General features: G+C 38.9%; 2 protein-coding genes and 1 long non-coding RNA gene across 3 annotated transcripts; all 3 read right to left on the bottom strand.

The window, feature by feature from the left end:
- Positions 1-2354: 2354 nt before the first annotated feature.
- Positions 2355-6081, bottom strand: LOC139195800 (uncharacterized). The gene is made up of 8 exons (XM_070821455.1): positions 5581-6081; positions 5311-5494; positions 4852-5178; positions 3905-4182; positions 3402-3475; positions 3141-3321; positions 2820-2948; positions 2355-2411 (listed from the first exon to the last, which is right to left on the bottom strand). The coding sequence occupies exons 1-8, from the start codon at positions 6079-6081 to the stop codon at positions 2355-2357; spliced, it is 1731 nt and encodes a 576-aa protein (XP_070677556.1).
- A 7474-nt stretch (positions 6082-13555) lies between these two features.
- On the bottom strand, positions 13556-14560 carry LOC114826544 (uncharacterized). Its single transcript, XR_011580866.1, has 2 exons — positions 14152-14560; positions 13556-14016 (listed from the first exon to the last, which is right to left on the bottom strand). It is a non-coding gene; the product is annotated as an uncharacterized lncRNA (long non-coding RNA).
- A 2532-nt stretch (positions 14561-17092) lies between these two features.
- Positions 17093-17560, bottom strand: LOC139195788 (uncharacterized mitochondrial protein AtMg00810-like). The gene has a single exon (XM_070821428.1). The coding sequence runs from the start codon at positions 17558-17560 to the stop codon at positions 17093-17095; it is 468 nt and encodes a 155-aa protein (XP_070677529.1).
- Positions 17561-26552: the final 8992 nt, after the last annotated feature.

Here is a 26552-nt window from a genome sequence, read left to right as displayed (position 1 = left end):
CATGGCATTTCAAGGCATACTTTCATTTAAACGCATTTTTTGGGAAAATATTAATTATATAAGTATATACTAAAAACCAAAAGCCCACTCACTGGTATGTTGAAGGGTCGTAGCTCCCGAGTCACCCTTAATTGTGCTCGTCCTTGGGATAAGTCTTCCCCATATGTGAAACAACTATAAAAACGTTAATTTAAAGCACATAACCAATACTAGCTAATAACTTCTCATACATTGCTCAAATGGGATGTTTGAATATACCAATGTGATCTACACAACCTCATGAACATCCCCATATTTTTAGAAAAAATTTCCGACCCCTCACGCGCCGCCCACGTGCTGGCACGTGCCTAGCACACTGACGGCGACAGTTAATGTCGTCAGGAATATTCCGTTAAAATATAGGATATTCCGTCTAAAAACTAACAGCGTTACCTTACGCCGTTAGCATATTCCGTCAAAACTGACGGAATATGCTTCTTCCTCCCTAACGAGTCACCAGACGCCGGCGACTGTTCACTGGTTTCTGGAAAAGTTTCTAACCCTAATTTCTCTCTCATTTTAACACCAAACTTCATGAAACTTGAACCATTTTGAATGTCTCACCAAGAAGAACAAAATCATACCTGAGTCGAGCCTTGAAACCACTAGAAACCCGCCGAAAAAAGCCTCGATATTCTGGTAAATCTTAAAACCCATCGTTCTCGATGATTTGACATCCAATTTCTTCCAACAAACCACTCCGAGCTTCGTGAGAACCTCCTAAAAAAACACACGATTTTACGATTGCATGAATAGTGACAAAAATCGAGTTAGGGTTTTCACGAGTTTTCGAAGAAGTTCTTACCTAAAAATGGTACCATTCAACTCGTATAAACCTCAGGAACACAATGGTGCCCTTTGAACCCTCAATCTGTGCGTGTATGGTTAGTTTTGAAGTTCGTCCGTATGTTTTGTGCGGATTTTTTGAAAAATCCGAGAAGGAGAGAGAGAAGGCACGGAAGAGAGGGAGAGTTTGTCTGTGTGTGTGTGGTCCACGTGGGTCACCAACCAAAACTAAAGAAAACACTTTGAGTCCTAAATGTTCCCAAAACTTAGGAAAAACTTAGAATTTGTCCAAATGAATTTAAACTTAAACCACACCATCATATAACTCAATTATATCTCAACGTCCAAAGGCAATTTAGTAACTTCCACGCCATCGATAATTTATTTTGGGAATGGCTGTGACAATCTACCTTCCTTATAAAAAAATTTGTCCTCGAAATTTATACCATCTTTACAATCCACTAATAATCATAAAATAGGCGTGGATACATCTCTCTCATCTGGTCATCTGTCTCCCAAGTAGCTTCTTCCATTGAATGATTTCTCCATAAGACTTTCACCAAATGCATTGTCTTATTCCTCATAACCTTATCTTTCCAATCCAAAATAGTCACTAGTTCCTCATCATAAGTCAAATCCGAATTAATTTCCAAAGGCTGAGGAGGAATCACATGTGAAGGATCTGAGATATAATGTCGAAGCATCAAAACATGGAATACATTATGCACTTTAGACAATTTTGAAGAAAACTCAAGCCTATAAGCAACTTGACCAACTCTTTCAGTGATCAAATACAGCTCGATGTATCTAGGACTTAACTTGCCTTTCTTTCCAAACCGCACAACACCTCTCCATGGTGATGACTTCAAAAACACCCAATCACCTACTTTATACCTCCGGTCAGTGGCATGCTTGTCTGCTAAGCTCTTTTGTCAATCCTGTGCCGCTTTCAGGTTAGACTTAATTACCTAAATATTCTGAGTAGTCTCCTCCACTATCTCAAGACCCATTAAAACTCTTTCACCAACCTCTGACCAGCATAATGGAGTTCGACAAGACTTGCCATAGAGTGCTTCAAATGGTGCCATACCAATACTCGAATGGTAACTGTTGTTGTAGATGAACTCCATCAAATCCAAACAATCATGCCAACCATCGCCAAACTGCAGCACTGAAGATCTCAACATATCCTCTAATGTCTAAATAGTCCTCTCAGATTGTCCATTTGTCTAAGGGTGATATGTTGTACTATAAAGTAATCTCGTACCAAAAGCTTCCTGGAATGCTATCCATAACTTAGAAGTAAATCTAGGGTCCCGGTCTGAGATAATATCAACTGGAACACCATGGTACTTCATAATCTTCGATATGAATAACTTAGCTAATCGGCTTAATGGATATTTTTCCCTCACTGGAATAAAGTGTGCTGACTTAGTAAGCCGATCAATTATCACCCAAATGCCGTCATAACCATTCTGTGTACGAGGAAGCTTGTACACAAAATCCATTGTAATATTTTCCTATTTCCACTATGGAATAGGAAGTGACTGCATCAACCCAAACGGCTTCTTCCTTTCAGCTTTAACCTGTTGGCAAATGGCACACCTATTCACATATTCAACAATTTCCCTTTTCATACCTAGCCAATAATAAAATGGGCGAATGGTATGATACATCTTGGTACCTCCTAGATGCATTGCATATGCCGAAATATGCGCTTCATCAAGGATTTCTTTCTTTAACTCTGCATTATTCGGCACATACATTCTGCTCTCTTGCATAAGCATGCCATTAGTTTCTCGATCTCTGAAATCTTTCTTTTTCCCCTGATTCCTTGCTTGAATTATTTCCTGGGTCTCTTCATTATTCATCTGTGCCTCGAGCACACGATCAATTAAGATTGGCCTGACTTGAAAATTAGCAAGTAAGGCTTCTTCTCTATCTTCCACTCCTAACTCCACTCAAGTGGACCTCAAATCCGCAAGAAAATGAACATGACAATCATAGATGGCATTAAGTCTAGCTGGAGTCTTCCTACTAAGTGCATCTGCCACTGCATTTGCACGACCAGGGTGATACTCGATTGTGCAATCATAATCACTAAGCAACTCAATCCACCTCCGCTGTTGAAGATTGAAATCTTTTTTAGTGAAAAGATACTAAAGACTCTTATGATCTGTGAAGATCTTACATTTCTCACCATAAAGATAATGTCTCGAAATCTTCAAAGCAAAAATGATAGCCGCTAACTCCAGATCATGAGTAGGGTAATTCTTCTCATGAGGTTTCAATTGTCTCGAAGCATAAGCAATCACCCTACCATCTTGCATCAATACACAACCCAGACCATTCAAAGAAGCATCACTGTAGACCTTGAAATTACCATTATCATTTGGGAGTGCTAAAACAGGTGCATGAGTGAGATAATACTTCAACTGCTGAAAACTTTGCTCATAATTATAATCCCACTTAAACTTAACATCCTTCTTGGTCAACCTTGTCAATGGTAAAGCAATCACTGAAAATTTCTTAACAAATCATCTATAATAGCCTGCAAGGCCAAGAAAACTATGTACCTCAGTGACGGTTCGAGGTTGTTCCCAATTCTCCACAGCTGCCACTTTTTAAAAATCCACTCGGATACCTTGAGCTGATATAATATGTCCCAAAAATGCCACTTGATCTATCAGAATTGGCATTTGCTAAACTTAGCATATAACTGGTGTTCCCTCAAACTTTTCAACACCAATTTAAGATGTCTAGCATGCTCTGCTCTAGTCTTAGAGTATACCAGAATATCGTCAATGAAAACAATAACAAACCTGTCTAAATATGGCTGGAATACTCGATTCATTCAATACATGAAAGCTGCTGGTGCATTAGTTAACCCAAATGGCATCACAAGAAACTCATAATGACCATATCGAGTCCTGAAAGCTGTTTTAGGGACATCTTCATTTCTAATCTTCAACTGGTAGTAACCAGACCTTAAGTCAATCTTAGAGAACACACAGGCACCTCGGAGTTGATCAAACAAATCATCTATACGAGGCAATGGATAACGGTTCTTAATTGTTACCTGATTCAATTGCCTGTAATCAATGCATAGCCTCAAGGTTTCGTCTTTCTTCCTCACAAGTAAAACTGAAGCTCCCCAAGGTGAAGTACTAGGTTGAATAAATCCTTTATCCACCAATTCCTGCAACTGAACTTTTAATTCCCTCAACTCAGTAGGAGCCATTCTATAAGGAGTCAAAGATATAGGATCCGTACCTGGAAGCAGATCAATAACGAACTCCATATCTCTGTCTGGCGGCAATCCAGGTAAATCGTCAGGGAACACATCCAGAAAAATGCCTGACCACATGCACATCCTCCACACTACTAGGAGCATTATCATTCAACACCACATGAGCCAAATATCCCTGACAACCTTTCGACAACAATCTTTTGGCTTTCATGGTAGAAATAACACCATACCTCACCCCGCTAGGCTCTCCTACAAATGTAACTTCAGGTAATCCGTAATCCAGGACGATGAAAGGTGACTGCCTTTCCATAACAATTTATTTTGGCACGATTATAATGTAACTAATTAGTGCTCAAAATCACATCAAAATCAACAATGTCTAACGGAATAAGATTAGCTGGCATAACAACATCCTCCACCATTACTGGACATCCTAGATATACCCGATCCACATAACATATCTCCCCTCTAGGCATAGAAAACTCTAAATCATATCCTAGAGGTGTAGGATGAGGTTGCGTCATTTGAGCAAATGCATGAGAAACAACAGAATGCGTAGCACCACAATCAATCAATACTCTAGCAAAATGACCAAGAATATTTAACGTACCGATGATTAAATTAGGATTGTTCTGAGCATCTTGCAGTGTCATGTTGTGGATACGTCCCTGATTCTGCTGTCGTCCACCACGACCTTTGCTAGCATGAATATCTCGCCCTTGTCTTGGCTGACCAGGCTGCCTCGAAGATCCTACACTGCTAGCAGCAATCTTTACCTGCTGGGGCTGTCCCCTTGGTACCACTGGGATCCACCTGCTGAGTGTGGCTGATATGGCATAGAACCTCCCTGATACTAAGGGTACCCACTATGATAATGAGGGTCTTGTGAGTACTGATACTGCCCTGTAACATAAGGAGCGGCGTCGCCCTGATAATGATAAGCACCTCCACAACCAGTCTGGCTATAACCATTAAATCCTGAAGTTTGCTGGGTCGACAAAGGTGGTGGTAATGAAGGCTGTTGGGGCCTTTGCTGATTCTAAGGGCAATGTGCAGCCTTATGCCCCATCTGTCCACAAGTATAGCATGCACTGCTGCCTCTCCTACACTCCCCAAAATGTCTATTATTACACTTGTGGCATAAAGGAGCACCTGAACCACTAAATCCCTCTGCCTCTGAAATCTCAGGCCTCCAGAAAATCTACCACCTCTCCTCTACACATTAGAGCTCAAACCTCCATTAGAAGAGCTGGAACTAACACCACTTCTCTTAAAATTCTGGGTCTTACAAGGTCCCTGAGATGATTGACCTTTACCTTTATCATCTCGCCTCTGGTTCATATTCTTTTCTTCTTCATCTTCACTTTCACTGGGCATGTTCTCTAAGTCCTCAATCCGCAGTAAAACCTCATAAAACTCCTGGTAAGTGGCATAAGGAGTTGATGCCATTTCTTCTTAGTACCTAACCTGAAGCGATGGAGCATCTCGACCAGATTAGCAGCAACCTCCGGATCATATCGAGACAAATCAGTGAACCTCTTGTAATACTCATTCGATGACATCTTTCCTTGTTTCAAATGCGTAAACTCTTGTTTTTTGCGATCAATATACTCAGGGGGAATAAACCTTTTACGAAACAACTGTTTAAACACTTCCCAATCTGCTACAACCTCTAGTGGCATCTGATGTGACTCTTGTCTCCACCAAGATGCAGGCTCCGGACCTAAAAACCAGGTAGTCGTCTCGACCCACCTATCATGAGGAAGATTCGCCTGACTCTGCATCACAAGGAAAGTCTTCTCGACATGATTAAGCCATTTCTCCGCTCCTTCATGTCTTTCATTTCCCATGAAATGATTAAGCTTCAAATTATACATAGTCTCAAGATGTGTCTTTTGAGGAGGACAGAGTGAAGACTGAATGGCATTAGCTATAGCTTCCCCTAACTGAGCAATATCAGGGAAACTAGGCTCAGCTGAGTGACGTGGCTCTCTACGTGGCAGCATAGTTCTAACAAAAGACACCACAATGATTAGATCATTCACAAGATATACAGGACCTTTAAACCTAGACTCTGATACTAAACTAGCACACCCCGACCGAGATCGAGGCGTGCTGGCCGTCACGTGAGGGTGACTTAGCCATGTGCACAGTGTGGAAACGATAAGGATAATAAATATGCGAACAAATAAAAACCAAAAGCTACTAATGTGCAATAATAAGTAGAAAGTGCTAGGAGTGAGATACAAGAGTAAATACTCCTAATCAAAGCATAGAAAGTCTAGGTGCAGTCCAGTAGGACAAGTACTAGTTATACAGTACCAGAAGATATCCTACGAATATTTTATTCTGTCAGAACCGCCAAGATCCTCAAAGCCACAAACAGAAGTCAACTTAAAACCTAGAGGGGCGCAAAACAAAAAACGTGAGTGAGCAAAAACAAAGATTTTCAAAATCATTTCATTTATCAAGTGCTTTAAGCCTTCGCCGTAAAACATGTATAATTTTTCCCATAAATAGAATATAAATATATATATATATATCAATTCAAATCATGCTTCACATATTCATAATAACAAAATAAGTAACTCAGGTGAAAATAAATTTATGAAAAATAACATATTAGCCGGAATCCCTATAGAAGTCTGTACGGCTGAATTCATAACTCATTAGTCAAACTAGCCGGAGTCACTGCGGCACTACACTACACACGAGTTGGAACCACTGTAATGGTCTGTATGACAGGACTGGGTGTAATATAGTTATGCTCAGTGCTACTCTCTCATGATAGATATGCGATAAATCGTTAGTCACCTACGAGTCGGAACCACCTATGATGGTCTGTATGACAAGAATGTGCACCTAGATTGGATTCAATGTGAGCATAGGGTGCGGGAGGTGACATTATAAACAGGCCTAGGCCATATCTCTGTCTAAATCACTAACACCAGGGGTGCAGGTTATGAGCTCAATGTTTCTCAATTAATCAACCGGGGGTGTAGGTTTATGAGCTTAATGTTTCTCAATTAATCATAACCGTTATTCACATTCACAATTCATAAACTCACCTAGGCTTACCTGAGCGTACACAACACCACAATTACATATATGCATCATATACTAATTCATATACTAAACATAGATTTATAAGTATGGCATTTCAAGGCATACTTTCATTTAAATGCATTTTCTGGGAAAATATCAAGTATATAAGTACATACTAAAAACCAAAAGCCCACTCACTGGTATGTCGAAGGTTCGTAGCCCCCGAGTCGCCCTTGACTGCGCTCATCCTCGGGATAAGTCTCCCCTATATGCGAAACAACTATAAAAACTTTAATTAAAAGCACATAACCAATACTAGCTAATAACTTCTCATACATTGCTCAAATGGGATGTTTTAATATACCAACGTACTCTACACAACCTCACGTACATGCTTATATTTTTAGAAAAATTTTCCGACCCCTCACGAGCAGGCCAAGGCACGGCCAAACAATCCACTCACGCGCTGGCACGTGCTTGGCACACTGACGGCGGCAGTTAATGCCGTCAGGAATATTCCGTTAAAATCTAGGATATGCCATCTAAAAACTAATGGCGTTACCTTAGCCATTAGCATATTCCGTCAAAACTGACGGAATATGCTTCTTCTTCCCTAACGAGTCACCGGATGCCGGCAACTATTCGCCGAATTTTTGAAAAGTTTCTAACCCTAATTTCTCTCTCATTTTAACACCAAACTTCATGAAACTTGAACCATTTTGAAGATCTCACCAAGACGAACAAAATCATACATGAGTCGAGCCCTAAAATCACCAGAAACCCGCCGGAAAAAGCCTTGATATTCCGGTAAATCTTAAAACCTGTCGTTCTCGATGATTTGACGTCTAATTTCTTCCAACGAATCACTCCGAGCTTCGTGAGAACCTCCTAAAGCTTCCTGTGAGCTTGAAATCCTCAAAAACACACGATTTTATGATTGCATGAATAGTGACAAAAATCGGGTTAGGGTTTTCATGAGTTTTCGAAGAAGTTCTTACCTAAAAATGGTACCATTCAACTCGTATGAAACTTAGGAACACAATTGTGCCCTTTGAACCCTCAATATGTGCGTGTATGGTTGGTTTTGAAGTTCGTCCGTACGTTTTGTGCAGATTTTTTGAAAAAATCCGAAAGGGAGGAGAGAGAGAAGGCATGGGAGAGAGGGAGAGTTTGTGTGTGTGTGTGGGGGGGGTCCACGTGGGTCACCAACCAAAACTAAAGAAAACACTTTGAGTCCTAAGTGTTCCAAAACTTAGGAAAGATTTAGAATTTGTCCAAATAAATTTAAACTTAAACCACACCACCACATAACTCAATTATATCTCAACATCCAAAGGTAATTTAGTAACTTCCACGCCATCGATAATTTATTTCGGGACGGGCTGTGACAATAATCCTTCTTGATTGTCATCTTGAATCATATCTGATCAATTATACTTTACATTAAATGGCATGAGTACTGGAATCTTATCTTTGGAAGTCTTCCACTCTCATTGCTTTCTACTTTTATCTATGCCATTGTTGGAGCTTAGAGGGGGAGAAAGACTATGTGAGGTATTGTAGCCGGGTTCTAAGGTAGGGTTTTTCTATATGAGAGCTTCGGTTCCGCTTTCGCAGCGTCGAGAAAATTGGGCTTAGGGCACATGGTAAATGGCATGATATAGTAAAACTGCAAAACTGTCATTTAATGTAGTGAAATTGGAAGACTTCCAAAGTTACGATTCCAGTACTCATGCCATCTAATGTAAAGTATAATTGATCACATATGATTCAAGATGATAATCAAGAAGGATTATATTGTTGTTATCATTGGCTAAAATAGAGCATGTGATAAGAATCGAACGAAGTTAAGCTTTTATCCTTACTCCCTCTTCACATTGCATTGTATGAGTCACGACAATGAAAACATTGAAATTAACTATGAAAAATAAAAAAATAAAAACTCCACTTACTTTGACAACAGTTGAAGTTGAGAAATATCTCTTCATGAAGATTGTAAATTGACTCCCAATGTTGCCCATATTTTGCCGTAAGCGTTTCTCTTAATTCCAAAAGTGGACTTTCAAGGGCTGTGGCACCATGCATCTCAAAGACCTATTGGATTGTTGAAAATACTTTCTTTCTTGCTGCCATTTGTTCTTTCAGGAAGTTACAAGTACACTAGGATTTCTAGTCATATATACTAGGTCAGAATGATAGTAAGTCCACTTAGCACTGTCACGCCTCGAATCCGGGGTCAGTAATAAAAACTCGAACCTGAATCTGAAACGTGAGTTAAAAGCTCAATAAATTAAAGGAAATTAAAACGGGTTGGAAAATAAATTTTTTCTTATAAAATAACTCATGATTCTTAAACAAATCAAGAACTCTTTAAAATTCTACAGTAAAAAGATGAATAAACATTTTATTCTCACAACTAATTCGATCTCATCTTGCCTACCTTTTTGAATGTCTAGTTCGTAAACCTACATAACAATAGAGGGATGAGCTTCAATAGCTCAGTAGAGACATAACATTATCACAGTAAATAGACAATATTAAATTAGGTGTCATGAAATCATATGGCCAAATATCAAATTATTATTGATAACAATGCATGAATGCAATGCAATGCAACCTCTTCAACTATTCCGATTAACTAATATAATAAAACACGCGGACCTGCACGTCCCATACCGTGCATTTTACCACTACAATGGTGGTTTGAATATTCTATTATACAAATTAACCCCCATAAGATATCCCGAGTTCATAAACCTCTTTTGTTAGTCATCTTATCTAATTCATTGATCTCCAGCCCACATCAACAATTTATCTCGCCGATATCCTATTCTAATGTGCATACCGGGCTCGCCTGGGACCAAGGAAGAAAAAATCGATAATATCGGCGAAATATCGCCGATATTATCGTTTTTTTGGAGATCCGAAATTTTTTTTACTATCCAAATGATTTTCGTCAAAATATCGCAATATTATCGATAATATCACGATATTTTTAAAATTATCGATAATATCGCAATATAATATTCAAAAATATTTAAAAATGTTGAAAATCTCAACATATACTACACTTGATCAAAGCCCCCAAAGGCTAACCAAGACATGCTTTCTCACCATGTGAATGTGCCTTTTATAGGCGTTCTTGGCTTGCTCACTGCCCTTGCTGGGCGATGTGGGACTCGACCAAGGAAGAAAATAGGAATTTCGGCCGAAAATCCACACCCACTTTAAACGGCCATAACTTTGTCAAAACTCAACACAATCAAGCAAGACAAAAACAAAAGTTGTAGCACTCGAAGAGACGAAGAGAATGGAACCTCACACGACATCTGAATCATCGTGGTTTGGCCGGAAAATGCCTCGAAAGTCACTGAGGTCGCCGGAAACTGGGTAAGATTCAAATGAGTATAACGTTTTCAATACTCAACGAAATTGAGTGAAACAAAAATGAAAGTTGTACTACTCGACGAGACGAAGAGATTGATACCTTGCACGCCGGCCAAATCGCCGTGGTTTGGCCGGAAATTTCCTCAAAAGCCACTGAGATCGCCGGAAACTGGGTAAGATTCAAATGAGTATAACTTTTTCAATACGCAATGAAATTGAGTGAAACAAAAAGGAAAGTTGTAGCCCTCGAAGAGACGAAGAGAATGGTACCTCACAAGACATCTGAATCGTTGTGTTTTGGCCGGAAATTTCCTCGAAAGCCACTGAGGTCGCCGGAAACTGGGTAAGATTCAAATGAGTATAACTTTTTCAATACTCAACGAAATTGAGTGAAACAAAAAGAACAGTTGTACTACTCGACGAGACGAAGAGATTGATACCTTGCACGCCGGCCAACTCGCCGTGGTTTGGCCGGAAAACCAAAACGTATTGCCTCAAGGGCTGGTACATGTGAACTTATGACTCCAACTAGGTAAGAGCCAGATCTAATTTGGGGCCTTCTATCCTATATTTGTGGACAACCATCAAATGCTAAAGATTAAACAAACATAATATGTTCTACTGCTTAGCAAAAAAAGCTACAAACCCTTTGCTTATCAACAAAAAAAAGACAAGTCCTTGCACTAGATATACTTTCAAATTACGTTGAGTAGCAACCTGATATATGTATTCGGACGAATTATAAAACAATTGACACACTCCTGACTTCCAAAATTCAATTCTTTTACTTTATATAAACTTGAAAAAACATAATCGGCATCCAAATTAAAGTTTAGTCTTATTCAATGTATTGATTTTCAATCGTTAATTGATATACTATAATTTGGAACTTCAACGCCTAGACGCATGCTTATGTGTAAGAAATTTAAAGTGTCAAATTCGGCACATTATTCTTCATCATTTTATTCACTTCCCTTTTTTTTTTTAATATCCTAAATAAAACCTCCAAATATTGTACTAATTCATTATATATAAATGATTATGGTGTGTTTAGACTTCTTTCATTAATTACTACATATTTTCTACACTCACAATGTTTGTCAGCTCACTATATAATCAACTTGATAATGTTAAATCCATCATGCAATGCATTTCTTTCCAATTTTTTGTGATAAACTAATAGATAATTGACTAAATAAACATCCTACAAAGTTTCAATAAAAATTTCCAAGTTTTTCTTACAATTTCCGTGGTTTCCATGTAATTTTTATCGATATCGATATTTTACCGATATTTCCATCGATATTTCCGTGTTTTCGGACTACCGATATTTCCGATATTACCGATATTTTCTTCCTTGCCTGGGACCTAGTTCACAATGAATAGATTCAACTACACAAAAGATCCTTTCCAATTACCCTCATTTCCAAACCAATGTCAACACTAAAGTTCCAACCACATCAACATGAATGATGCACAAATAATGTCATTCCATCTTTCACATATATCACAGTATATTCTCAACGAATAACATTTCAGCAATAATTCCATAACCAATAACAAGTGAACACTCAACTGAAGCAATTAGCCAATTAATATCCAACCACATTAATCAATAAAAAAATCAAGAATATTATAACATTTCACGAAATAACTAAACTCTGACGTATTTTCCCTACTTGAATTCCAAAGCTAAACTAAAAATCTACATCACTACCGAAATAACTAAACTCTACGTACTTAAACAAGCTTCTTGATCATGTCTAAATACCATGTATTTCTTCCACTCTTATCTTTTCTAATCTCTCTCATTATATATAAATATATAAAAATATAGACATAAATATTTATATATACACACACACACATTTTTTTGCATGGTTTCCTGAATTGCACAACTTATCCTTTTCCTATTGATCCTAGGAATCTCGTGATCGTGATCGTTCATCATACATCGTGCGGTCAATTTTTGTTAGGTACTATTTATATTAAATTTTAAATTTTAAATTTTAAAATAATTTATAACTACACGATATACAATAAACAGTCACGATCACGCGATCCTCATAAAAAAGATCCGACAAAGATCATTTTCCGGATTAACTTGACAACTATTCAGAATGGGATAAAGAAAATGGATGGAACACTCAAGAAATTGACGCATGGCTATGTAGTATTAGGATTCGACACTTGGTATACATGTGTCATCATAATACGAATGCTGGAGGCTTATCACAATGTTTGCAGGAGGTGTACTAACCTAATGCAAATGCATGAAACTGTAGATATCTATACCACTAGGGTTTAATTTATATAAAGACATATAAAGAGGCACAAGTCAAATTGACCATTCAAACTTGTTAATATCCATACGTGTAAAAAGAGGCACATATCAAATTGGCCATTCAAACTTTCAGTACGTATACGTGTAAACAAAGGTCGCCTCCTACTTATATTTGTTTAGCAATTTGGCTACCTTATCTACTCACTTTCCACCTAGTATACTACTAACATGACGAATGTCTTTGGACTGGCATGTTGGCTAATCCCACGTGGAAAACTTAGCAACTCAGGTGCTGCTATGTGTCATCAATTCATGGGTCCAGCTGTAAATTCATAACAATTCCTACTATCTTCATAAAAAGACCTTTTCGATAAATAGTTTCCAAATAATAAATTCTTGCAGCCTCACAAGCACAAAGTACAAACCCAAAAAGTAAAAAAAAAAATACCATAAAATCAGTTGAAACAAAAGATAATAATTTGCAAGGGCAATTGAGATAGCAACTTGAGTATGGTTTCTTGAAAATATACATTGGCACAATTATAATAAGTTTTCAATTCTTTTCAAATTATATAATAAATTTAATTATTTTTATAAGATATATAATAAATTTACTTTAATCTACATAGACCTGTGCCTAGGTGTTAGACCTTAGTCCGGTGTTCGACTAGTATCTAGCGTCTTTTAGAACCTTGTCATGATCCATTATAAAATTTTGCAGTGCAACATAGCTGACAAAGTATTTGGTGTACAATAAGAGAGGCTAGATTGCAAGGTATTTTGCACTTGTAAACTCTTATTTGTTGTATCATTGGCAAGGACCATATATAATGATGTTGTACAATGCTAAGGTGTTGTTTATGTACATCGAGTAACTTTTATGTAGAATCATAATATACTCGCTGCTCCAGATACCGTAATTAACCTTTTGTTAAGGTGAAGATACAACCACCATCACCATCAGAGAAGAATGCGAACTAAATTAAGCATTCACCATCGGCAAATCCCAGGTGACTCCATACGGCTTAGAGCGACTACTTCCTCATACTTGGTAGCATATACAAAGCCCCATAACTGCATTCATTACACAAAAGCATATGCATTTGTAACATTTTCATCTGTTGAATCGTTCAGTGAAAATTTGTACACACCTCAACTTGTTTAACCTCAAAGTCTTCCGAGTGTGCAAGACAAGGTTTCTGAGCATGAACTCGACCCAGTCAATCTGAAACCAAAAAAGCAACAATTAAACAAAATTGCAAATGCATATAATTCACTTTTTGAAGAAGGCTTGCTCAATGCAATGTTCTATTAAGGTAAACAAAAATATTATTAGAAGAATCGAAGGCAAAATTCTCACAGCTCACTGTCCAAATATAGCGCAAACTCAGGCCAGGCCAAAGCATACTTCTTCTGTATAGGGTTGTCAGTGATAAGCTATGCCGCCATGTGCTGCAGGACCCGAGGAATACATTTGTGTGATGTTGCATTAGGCATGAGGTTGAGGAAGGCAGACAAAGTGGGCAGCTTTGCTCCGAAATGACTGAGGCCTACCTACCCATCTCTTCCTTTGTTTTTTTGAACGACACCCATCTCTTCCTTTGACCTCTATAATCTATACAACCAATCAACCATCGTCACTATCAATCATCCCACGGACTCCATTGATTTTCCCAATTTCTTGTTTTTCTTTTTCGGCCAGTTGGTCAAAGTGTCGATCAAAAAAGAAGGAAAGCTTTGAGCTTTATCAAACAGAGAAATGGGGTTTTTTAAAGGAGTGGGGATTCTCGTCGGATCCTTTTTGTGAGGATTCCGGAGATTCTCAAATCACATCTGTATATCGTGCAGTTAGAAATTATTATAAATTTTTTTATTTAAAATTTAATATAAACAATACCTAACGAAAACTGGTCAAAGATGATCCGGCGAGGATCCTCTCACTTTTTAGAGATGGGAAGAAGAAAGAGCGACGTCCAAGCAATAAAAAAAATGTGGAAGGTCATGGGTTTAATGCTCCGAGCTAATAAGTTTGTTTGATTGTTGCTATTGTGGCTATGGAAGAGATAGATAACAATGACTTTCCATCAATTGTTCCCTTTTTTAAAAAAAAAATTTATATAATAGTTTGGAATAACAAGAAGGAATTCATGTCCCAATGGATAAAGGCGAATTTCAATGAAAGTCACGCGTCTGGGTTCGGTCCCTGAAGGAGTCGATTCTCTTCGTTTTATTTTCATGTTTTTGGAAGAGGATCCTCTTCGGATTCACTTTGTGGGGATCCTAGGGATCCTCACATCCTAGCCGTTCGTAGTATATCGTACGGTCAGTTTTCATCAGGTACTATTTGTGTTTAACTTTAAATAATAAAAAAAATCAAATGATTTTTTACCATACGATGCACAATGAATTACTAAGATGTGAGGATCCCTATGATCCCCACAATTTGGATCTGGATGGGATCCAAATCCCATGTTTTTATGCTTCCTTACATACGCAGCATTTCGTTGATCTGAAAATCATCAGATTCTATGGGCACACCGCGCACGTGGCAGACAACTATTTGTAATTTCTACTCATCAAGTCGGCACAAAGCAAAAGAATAGAAAAAAAAAAAAAAAACATGTCAAAATCAAAACGCACAGACAATATAGTCAGATGAACAAATAGGCGAATATATGATGTTACACAGATCATATTTTTTATTTTTTAAATTATTAAAAAGAAGGAATTTGGATTCTATCCGGATCCTCACATTCTATCTGGTCATCATATATCATGTGACCATAAATTATTTAAAATTATTATTTAAAATTAAACATAAATAGTACCTAACGAAAGTTGATCTCACGATGTACAATGAGTGAATAAGATGTGAGGATCTCTAAAGAATCCTGAGAAGATCCTCATCCAAAACAAAGTTCAATTATTAACCCATACATCATGATATTTACAAATATAATTTAAAAAGATGAATATTCTAGCATTTTTTTTATACTTTTTTATACTTTATAAATGTGCGTTTTTTGATGTGAAAAAAGAAAAAGACGAGAGAAAAACATGTAAACTGTTGTGGCCTTTTTTATCTGACAAGGGAAGGAAGGCCAGCAGCACAGAGAGAAAATATAGAGAGATATGTGTTTGTAGGGTTGTAGAGGAATGTGTTATTCCTCATACGCAGTGTCTTTATTTATAGTAATAAGAGAGAGAAGAAATCCTTCATCCCCAAGGAATACAAGTCCATATAGGAAAGAATAACTAGAATCAATTCTAAGCTAGGATTTACACAATCACACTTAAACTAGAAGTTTACAACACTCTCCCTTGAGTGTGTAAATACTCAAGAAGATTCGGCATCATGTAGAGGTTTGAGGAAGTCGACTCGTCGGCACTGATTATGGGAACACGCTATTCTCAACAAGGTAGGAACTTGCATAAGGAAGTAAGTCTCAAAAAAAAACCCTATGCCTATGGTAAAAACCCAAGTAAGGATAAAATCCATAATTTAAGGAAAATGCGTGAGTAATGCAAAGTCAAATGAAACATCTACAGGACGTCATCAGGGATATGATCAACCCAAGGTGGGTGCCTCGTTAAAACCTAGTTAGGTAGCAAAAACCTAGTGGGAAAAATGCTCTTAATCTTAAGAATTAGAGTACATTAAGATCAAGCGAGTATACTTCAAGATACTACCCCTGAGTTTGACACAATTCCAAAGAGAATTAGCAATGTTACAACTCAGAAAGTTTACGCATACAAATTTAGCTTCTAAAACGTCGTCTTCGGTAGTGATTTGGTGAAGAGGTCGGCCAGATTGTCTTGTGAACGGATTTGCGTGACTTTAATCTTCTGATGCTCTTGTTGTTGATGTGAGAAGAAGAACTTTGGTGCAATGTGCTTGGTGTTGTCTCCATTGATGTAACCCTTCTTGAGATGTTCAATGCATGTTGCATTGTCCTCATAGATCGTTATCGGGACATCAACAACGAGGTAAAGATCGTAGGAGCATCAAATATGGCCCACAACTGCTCTCAACCAAAAGCATTCTAGAGTTGGTTCATATAAGGTGAGAATTTCAGGATGGTTAGACGAAGTGGCAAATAAGGTCTCTTTATTTGACCTCTAAGAGATTGCGGTGCCTCCAACGGTAAAGCCATAACCCGTTTGAGAGGTCACCTTGTGTAGATCAAATAAGTATCCTGCGTCGGCATAACCAACAAGGAAGGAATCAACTCGAGATAATGATGATGTGGCATCACTCGAGGATCCATATGGATAAAACAAGCCAAAAGATTGGTGCATTACTATATCTTGCCAAATGATGATGTGCCCTTAAGGTAGCGGAAAATGTCTTTAACACCAGTCCAGTGTCCACATGTTGGTGCATTAATATATCTTGCCAAAAGATTGACAGTGAAGGAGATGTTAAGTCTAGTGCATTGAGCTAAGTACAATAAAGCGCCTATCACACTTAGATAAGGAACTTCAGGCTCCAAAATCTCTTCATCATCCTCATTCGGACGAAATGGATCTTGTTTTGCATTAAGCGATCGAATAACCATATGAATACTCGAAGGCTTCGCTTTATCCTCGTTAAAGCGGCATAACACCTTATGGGTGTAGTTCGTTTGATGTACTAAGATTCCATCTGAATGGTGCTCTATCTTGAGACCAACACAGTATTGAGTCTTTCCTAGATCTTTCATCTCAAATTCCGACTTCAGGTGCGTGACAGTTCTCGCAAGCTCTTCAGGAGTTCCGATGAGATTCATGTCATCGATATATACTGAAACTATCGTAAAACCGGAATGTGACTTATTAATAAACGCACACGGGCATAGTTCATTGTTCACATATCCCTGACTAGTCAAATACTTACTCAGACGGTTATATCACATTTTTCCTGATTGCTTCAAACTGTAGAGTGAACGCCAAAGCTGAATTGATAGTGTGTTTTGGGGTTTAGAAATATTTGATCTAGTCAATGTAAGTCATTTGGGAACTTTTAAATAAATTTTCGTATCAAGATCCCCAGAGAGATACGCAGTTACTACGTCCATCAGCTGCATACTCAGATTTTCGTAAACTACCAAACTGATAAGGTAGTGAAAAGTAATCACATCCATAACGGGTGAATAAGTTCTGTCATAGTCAATCACAATGTGTTATGAGAAGCCTTGTGCAACAAGACGAGCTTTGTAAAGCACACTTTCGTTCTTCTCATTACGCTTCCGAACGAAAACCCACTTGTAGCCAACGGACTTCACATGTGGAGGAGCAAAAGCTATAGGTCCAAACACCTTACGTTTCGCAAGTGATTCGAGTTTGACTTGGATTGCTTGTTTCCAATTTGACCAATCGGTTCTACATCGACATGATCTCAGTAGCTATTGCATATGCTAATACATCATCGATGATTATCTCATTTTTTACACCAAACATCATTTAAGCTAGCATAATAGACCGAAATCTCACGATTCTCATGAGGTGGATTTGTCTCTTCAAGGACGCTTTCGTAATCTAGAATTTCCTCATGAGTTGGATAGAATAAGTAAGCGACAGTCAAATTCACAGTAGGCTCTTCAGGTGCCTGTATTGTGGGTTTCCTCTTCCGGGGGTGTGAATCCTTTGAACCAAGTGGTCTACCACACTTTTGTATAAGGGCCAATGATTGGCTAGCTGTTAATGTACATGGATCAGCCAAAGTGGTGTCCCGAGCCTCCATGAGGGAAATCTATCGTATATTTGGTACATCCATCTTTGCAAGTACATTTGCAGCTGTAATATGTGATCTTGTCACTCACACTAAATCGATGAAAGCATTTGGCATGCTCTGAGCTATGCTTTGAATATCTAAATAAGACAAAGTAGGAGTCATCTACGATAATTTGTGTCGTTCATCACAAATGTTGACGTTCTTATCTCCCCTTCATGACAGGAAGACTATCTCATAGAAGTGACAATCCGTGAAAATAGCGGTAAACAGATCGCCTGTCAAAGGTTTTAAGTAACGAATAATCGAAGGAGAATCATATCCGACATAGATTCCCATCATTCGCTGAGGCCCCATTTTTGTACTTAAGGGCGGCGAAATCGACACATAGACCTCACAACAAAAAACGCGCAGATGCGATATGTCGAGTTCATATCCGATAACCAACTGAATGGCACTATATGGTTAGGTTGCAATAGGTCTCAGGCGAACCAACATGGCTGTGTGCAATATTGCATGGCCCCAAGCAGCGATCGAGAGCTTGGTACATATGACCAACGATCGAGCAATCATTTGTAAGCGCTTAATGAATGCCTCTGCCAAGTCATTCTGGGTGTGAACATAGGGTACATGATGTTCAACTTCAACCCCAACAGACATGCAATGGTTATCAAAAGTTTTAGATGTGAATTCTCCAGCATTCTCTAATCGAATATATTTGATCAGATAATCAAGATGGTGAGCCCTGAGCTTGATAACCAAAGCCAACAGTTTAGAGAATGCAGCATTCCTTATGGACAACAAGCACACGTGTTACCAACGTGTGGAAACGTCAACCAAAACCATAAAATATCTAAATGGTTTGTAGGGAGGGTGAATTGGTCCACAAATGCCCCCCTGAATCCTCTGTAGAAAAATAGGAGGATTCGAACAAATCATGTCATAAGAAGGCTTAATAATAAGCTTTCCTATATAACAGGTTTGACATGTGATTCCTTGAATCGAACCTAAACTTCAAGTTAGTGGATGCCTGTGTGATGATTTGAGGATACGGCGTATCACTATTCATCCAGGGTGTCCTAAATGATCATGCTAAAGTGTAATTTCGTGCACGGTCCAGAGGTAAGGCTGGCCACATGTGGCTTTCTATGGGGCGTATGGTCGTAGTATACAGACAACTCAAGATATGCTGCACCTTCTCTAGAATACGCTTCTGGCCATATTCCTAGGAAGTTATGAACATAAATTCAACTTTGTTTTCTACATAGGTTTCAGCGTGGTAATTATTATCTCTAATGTCCTTAAAACTCAACAACATTCTTCCGGAACGCGGAGAATAGAGTGCTTCATCAATGGTCAAAATTGTACCATTGGACAATATTATACGTGCCTTACCGTATCCTTCAATCAGGTTGGATGGACCTGAGAATGTTGTCAGAGGTGCATTCTTAGGTATGAAGTTGGTGAAATAGATGCGTTCACGCAAAATGGTGTGCGTGGTTACACTATCTGCCAAACAACTAACTTTCCCACTAGTCATACCTAGAATGAAAATTAATTTGAATTGGTCACTTGCATAAAAGTTCTAAAAAACAAATATCATTCAAAATAATTTAAGTATTCAAGGATGGTAATTAATTAAAAAACTTAATATCCAAAGACAAATCACCAACAAATAATCCAAACATAAAGGAAAATTGTTCAAAATTAACCAAAAACACAAGGGGGGTTCGGCCACTAGGTGGAATTCGGCCCCAATGTCGAAATTTCAACTAGAAAAATAGTTTATGTCTAAGATTCTAATCTTCCATAAGGGTAACGACCTCTTGAAAGTCAAAAACCTCCATCTTGGTACTCTCTGGTTCATGCACTTGCATAAAGTTTGATTCAAACTTTTTACGACGAGAATGATATCCAGCTACAACCTTCTGGGGAGCTCGGAAAACACGGGACCAATGGTCCTTTGAACCACAGCGATATCACATATTTGCATCCATGGTTTTGGCTGCTTTGCCTTTATTCTTGAAGTTTGGGGCCTTGGGAGCGAGGTTAGGGCGCTTCTAGGCTTTGTTTCCTCCCTTAGTTGGGCTTTGGTTCTGTTGACCTTGTCGGGGTGGCTTCTGGCCGCCCCTACCACACCTATTTGGCGTTTTGGGCGTTGGTTCGTGCTATAATGTGCTTCAGGCACAACAGTCACCCCAGTAGGTTGAGCTTGATGATTTTTCATCAATCACTTATTCTTCTTTTCAGCGAGAAGTAAAATAGAGATCAAATCCGAAAACATAGTGAACTTCTGAACCCTATATTGTTGTTGTAGACAATATTAGTGGCAAAGAAGGTTGAATAGGTTTTCTCCAAGAGATCTTCTTCGGTCAAGGTCTCGTTACAGAACTTGAGAAGTGATCGGATTCAATAAACTTCATAATTATATTCATTCACAAACTTAAATTCTTGGAAGCGCAAATTTTGCTAGTTATGTCTTGCTTCAAGCAAGAAGATGTCTTTTTGTGATCAAAACGATCAGCCAAAGCGACCCATAGTGATCGTGGATCTTCCTCAGCAAGGTACTTGGTCCGCAATGTGTCATGAATATGTCTTCAGATGAAGATCATGGCAGTGGCTTTCTTAGCTTCGCCAACCGGATTGTCTGTCTCATCTTCAATGGCGGGACGCAAATTCTTTGCAGTGAGATGGAACTTCACATCTTAGACCCACTTGAGGTAGTTTCTTCCAAAGACCTCCAAAGCAGTGAAGTCGAGTTTGTTCAAATTCGACATGTTCCCATCACAAAGTAGATAGACAAGATGTGGTTAGTGTGTTTGTATCATACTTGACTAATCCCGAAACTACTGAGCACCGGTCAATGTTATACCGTCAAGGACCCAGAAGAGTTTCCCTCCAACCAGGAGGCCAATCACAGCGCGACACGTGTCAACATCAGAAGCCAATCATAGCGCGACACGTGTCAACATCAGAAGTCAATCACAACACGACACGTGTCAATGTCAGAATGAAACTAAAAACTCTCTTCTATAAATAGAGATCATTCTCTCACAATATTTTCCTAATGTCATTTGTACTAAATCATTCACTAGTACTCACTAAAAGAGAGCTTGAACCTATGTACTTGTGTAAACCCTTCACAATTAATGAGAACTCTTCTACTCCGTGGACGTAGCCAATCTGGGTGAACCATGTACATCTTGTGTTTGCTTCCTTGTCTCTATCTATTTACATACTTATCCACACTAGTGACCGGAGCAATCTAGCGGAGGTCACAAACTTAACATTTTCTGTTGTACCAAAGTTCTCACTGATTTTGTGCATCAACATAGTGTAATGGAGAAAAAAATCAATTCATTCACATAGGAGTAGAACATTTAGGTTCTAATAGACATGTATTGGTTTAAATTTACATGAAAAAACTTCGGGTTTTCATGGGTGATGTTTTTAAGGAAAACTTCAGGTTTTCTAAAAAGGCATGTTTTCAAAATAATTATGAACTTCAGGTTCATATGTTCTTACAGATAAACACAAATATATATACATAAATACGCAACAAGAAAATATGCAAATAGAACTTCAGATCTATAATTATAATTGAATTAATTATTTGGACTTTGGGCCAAATTTAAAGTGTGGGTGAAAAAAATATAAAATCCAAATTGTCTAAAAAAAATAAACAATTAAGCTTGGGGCCCAAAAACATGGGCCAAAGCCCACGGGTGGGATGAGCAAATTGAAACATGCGGCCCAGACCCAAAAATTAGGTTGGGTTGGACATGAGTTGATCAGGCCCTCAATAAAATGGTTGGGCTGCAAGCCTAATAGCAGCAAAATGGGCTGCAAGAAGGCTAGGCCCAAACTGGGGTGCTGATTAAGCATGGTGCGGTGCAGGTTCACCAATGCACCAACTGTAGGTTAGGATCCAGGGTATCACAGACATGTGGGACACCATAGCACTCGAGCATGTGGGACATTGCAGGCATGTGCGATCCGGTGCATGGGCTCGACTTTCTACCCTCTTGCATAGCCTAAGACAAAATGTAGATAATTATGTGGCTTCGACCCCAACAGTAGGTCTTTTGTTGGTGAAGTTGATGGCAGCACATGTGGCACAACACATAGTGCACTTATAAGGTCGAAGTTCTAAACCTCCAACTTTGCATGCTTTCAACGAGTAGCTATCAAGATCCATCAATGTTTTCGCTAATGCCCTTCATATTTCTTCGGGCAGTTGCAATGCTTCTTCCATGCTAAAGCGCAAAGGTACACCTTTTATTTGTTGAGGAATCTCTTCTTGCTTATTGGTAGAATCACTTTCACTTGAAGGTTTTTCCCTCTCAACTATGTAACAAGTGACTGTGATTAGACTGTGTTTAAGGAAGCTTTTGAGAAAGTACTCTTGCAGGGCCACTGGAGCTCGCGGCTTCCAAACCTTAGGTTATTCTCTACGTGTTGGCTTTGTCATCCTTGAGGCAGCTCTTGGCTAGGTCTTCGCAGCATGATGGTGATGACTTCCTTCTTGCCCTACCTTCCTTGCATGAGCAACTTACGGTCGTCATTAACGTGCCTTCCTTCGTCTCACCAACGTCCATCCTTCATCATCATTAGCTAACAAGCCATTAGGGAGGTCCATGTTACTAAAGTAGCTTGCTTCGTTCGTGGTGTTTGCTTTTTTCACGTGAAGCACTTCATGTTTCCTCTTTGATGACTATGGCCGAGGCTTGACTGGCAATACACAAAAAGGCACCGAATCAAATGATCCAAACACAATGCTTATCATGTTTACCGTTACGACCTCCTCAAGATTTAGCTCGATTTTTCCTTCCCGAGCAAGTTTTATGATCAACTCGTTTAGCACAAAGCACTTGTCTATTGAATGACTGATGATGCGATGGTACTTGCAGTATTTTGGATCATTCACCTAGTTCATTTCTTCCAGTCATTTACACTCAGGCAGCTTAATCACCTCTTTGTCGAGCAAATCTTCCAACATAGCAGCCACATTAGAGTCAGAGAATGGGTAGGTCTTTTCTTCAAGCTTCTACAAGTTGCGCTTACGCCTCTCCTGGTCACGAAAAGGTTCATTCCATTTCACTTCCTTTTTCTTGTCTCTTGAAGAGATCTTGACGTGAGTTGTGTCTCGTGTAGAAATTTTGATGAGTGCTACGTTGACCGTCATTGCTTCCTTGGTGGGTTTCCTAGCAGCCTTCTCCCCCTTTAGCCGAAAAACTTTGTCCTTCTTGTAGTCGGTGATCAACCCTTTCTTTCCATGGATGGCGATGCTTAACTCCATGTCATGGGTGCGGGTAGATAACTCTTTGAAAGTTCAAGGCTTAATACGTTGAAGAATGTAATGTAATCCCCAATGCATGCCTTGTACACATATCTTGATGAAAGAGATCTCCAAGAGTCTATCTTTATAGTCAAGACTTATAGTGTGTCATTGGTTGATGTAGTCAACGACTGGCTCATCCTAGAGTGCGCCATTGGTTGATGTAGTCAACGATTGGCTCATCTTTCTAATGTTTTATACTTGTGAGCTCCATCATGCTGACAGTGCGACGAGTACTATATAAACGGTTCAAAAACTTCCGCTCCAATTGCTCCTAGCTATTGATGGACTCGAGCTCTAGGTCCGTGTACCAATCAAACGCATTCCTGTTCAAATAGCGGATAAACTACTTCGAGAGGTAGTCTCCCTTAGTTTCCGCATTGTTGCAAGTCTCAACAAAATGAGCGACGTGCTGCTTTGGGTTTCTTTTTCCATCAAATTGCATAAACTTATGTGGCTGGTACCCCATCGGCTTTCACAAGCCATCAATCCGTCTGGTATATGGCTTCGAATACAGTAGTGTATCCGGCGAAGTGACTCCCACATGTGCTCTGATGGTGTTCGCGATCATGTCCTTGAGTTGCTGGATGGAAAGAGAGCCCATCGATGTAGCTTCAGTCTCCGGTTTCTGCTTGTCTCTGGCCTTGTTTGCTTGACTCTTCTCTTTCTCACCAGACTTCTGGTCATTCTGATTCTTCCTTGGGTCAGGACCAACTCTTTCATCATGATACGCCTCCAACTTGTCCATGCCCATAGCAATCTACAAGTCTTTTTCTTTGAAAGTTTTGGTCATTTTTACAATCGCCTTATTCATTTGAGCCAGCTGTTCTTCAATGAAGGTAGCGCAAGTGGTCATGACTTGCACAACCAACCAAAGGATGTGACTCTCTTCTAGACATCGAGGATGTTGGCGAAGTCTCCGTGCAGCGATTGCTGGTTGGTGATCTGTAGTAAGCTCCCAAGCTTGAGTCCGCGTTTGAAGCTGGTGACAATGAGGGTTCTGGTGAACCCTTTGACGTGAGTGAACCTTGCTTACTGCTCTAAGGTGTCCTCGTGCGTGCCACAGTAGCATGCTTCGATGTGCCCAATGATGTCAGGCTGATGATGGGCTCATGTATCTGACGCTCCCCTTGTTCCCTTAGTGGCACCAACTTTGAAGTGGCATGTTGAAGAATGGTGAATGCCTTTGCCTTGCTTCAAGTTGTGATGCTAATGGATTCTCCGCTCGATGCAGAAGTACTCAAGCTCTTTCCCTTGGTTGCGAGAACGACTTGTCTTTTCTTTGATGCCATTGCGTTTGAAGTGTGCTTGGATGTGTTGACTTCCAAACGGAGAAAGAGATGAGAAATAGAGATAATGCCCACCAAGCGTGCCAAAATTGTAAACACGAAAATCTTACCACAAATGAAATAAGAACACGTATACAAAGTAAATATTTGTATTAATCAATTTGTAAGGTTACCATCTCTTTACAACTTGATCCTCTGATTCGATCTCCAAAACGTGTAGATGTGTAGCGATGACCTGATCTTGGATGAATGAAGGCCGCAAGGTTTTGGCTCTTAGCAATGGAGGAATCGGCACATGTAGGGGTGCTTGGTGGTTCTTCACAGGATTTGACAAAGAACATGAATGATTTTTCGAGTCTTCTTGAGTGTTTGAGTGTTTGGGGGTTTGAGTGCTTAAGAGCTGCAGAATTTCAAAGCTACAGTGTCTGGGTGTGAAATGATTTTTGGACCATTCTTTGTCTTAGAGCCTCACATTTATAGACTTTCCAAGCCTTGACTACGAATGAATTTGGCCTTGATTGTGGGTTTGATTAATTGACGAAAGAATCAAGACTTGATTTTTTGGCCAGTTCGTGATTTAACTCCATCAATTAGCATTTGATTTAATTAAAATCAAATAATACCTTTCTGCCAAGTGTTGACATGTGTCCTTGATGACTCATCCGATTTTGTTGAGTCACACGCCATGTGTACAATTTGTGCGACACATGGTGCATGCCACGTATACCTTGACACGTCGAAACTTTAATACATTGGTGAACATTTATTTCACCGAAATTTCGATGTCTACAAAACCGTTAATTTATTTAATTTATATAAAATTGTTAAATTTTTTTATAAAGACAATATTTCCTTATACAACAATATATATAAAAACAAAGGCTTAACTGTCAAAATGGTCCCTGTGTTTTACTCTATTGCCCAATTTAGTCCCCGTGTTTTCAATTTAGCCAAATTGGTCCCTGTGTTTACATCGGTTAGCCAATTCAAGACATTTCGTTAAAAGACTGGTAAATTTGACATGTGTCAGGCACATGAGAGGACAAAAATGTAATTTTATGTACACCTACTAAACAGATACAATGTCTATCTTTAGAAATTTACGCTTCGGTCAATTCACTTGAGTACTATGCGATTTAGGACATTTCAATTTTAACCGTCTTTTCACAGATTGTGGCTAATAGATGTAAACACATGGACAAGTTTTAATCAAATTAAAAACATAGGGACTAAATTGGCCGATAGAGTAAAACACTTGGACCATTTTGACATTTTGTATCAAACGCGTCATCTACAAAATTTGAAGACCTCTCATTTCAAAAAAAAATAAAAAATAAAAAGTTGCAAAATTTTTCCTTTTTTCCTATTAAATACCATTTCAGTCCCATAATTTCCTACTTTAGTTACAACTCAATTCTCTCTCT

This window comes from Malus domestica, chromosome 01 (genome assembly GCF_042453785.1).
Source record: "Malus domestica chromosome 01, GDT2T_hap1".
NCBI classification, from domain to species: Eukaryota; Viridiplantae; Streptophyta; class Magnoliopsida; order Rosales; family Rosaceae; genus Malus; species Malus domestica.
The sequence above is the reverse complement of the archived record's forward strand: the minus strand, read 5'-3'. Positions and strand labels throughout refer to the sequence as shown.

Excerpts from the sequence above, each read along its gene's own strand:
- LOC139195800 (XM_070821455.1), bottom strand. The coding sequence starts at position 6,081 with ATGCTGCCACGTAGAGAGCCACGTCACTCAGCTGAGCCTAGTTTCCCT. Across the intron at positions 4,183-4,851 it reads CAAGGGGACAGCCCCAGCAG|GCATTTTTCTGGATGTGTTC; the intron begins GTAAAGATTGCT and ends GCATGTGGTCAG. Across the intron at positions 3,322-3,401 it reads AACCTCGAACCGTCACTGAG|GTTGACCAAGAAGGATGTTA; the intron begins GTACATAGTTTT and ends ACCATTGACAAG.
- LOC139195788 (XM_070821428.1), bottom strand. The coding sequence starts at position 17,560 with ATGAATCTCATCGGAACTCCTGAAGAGCTTGCGAGAACTGTCACGCAC.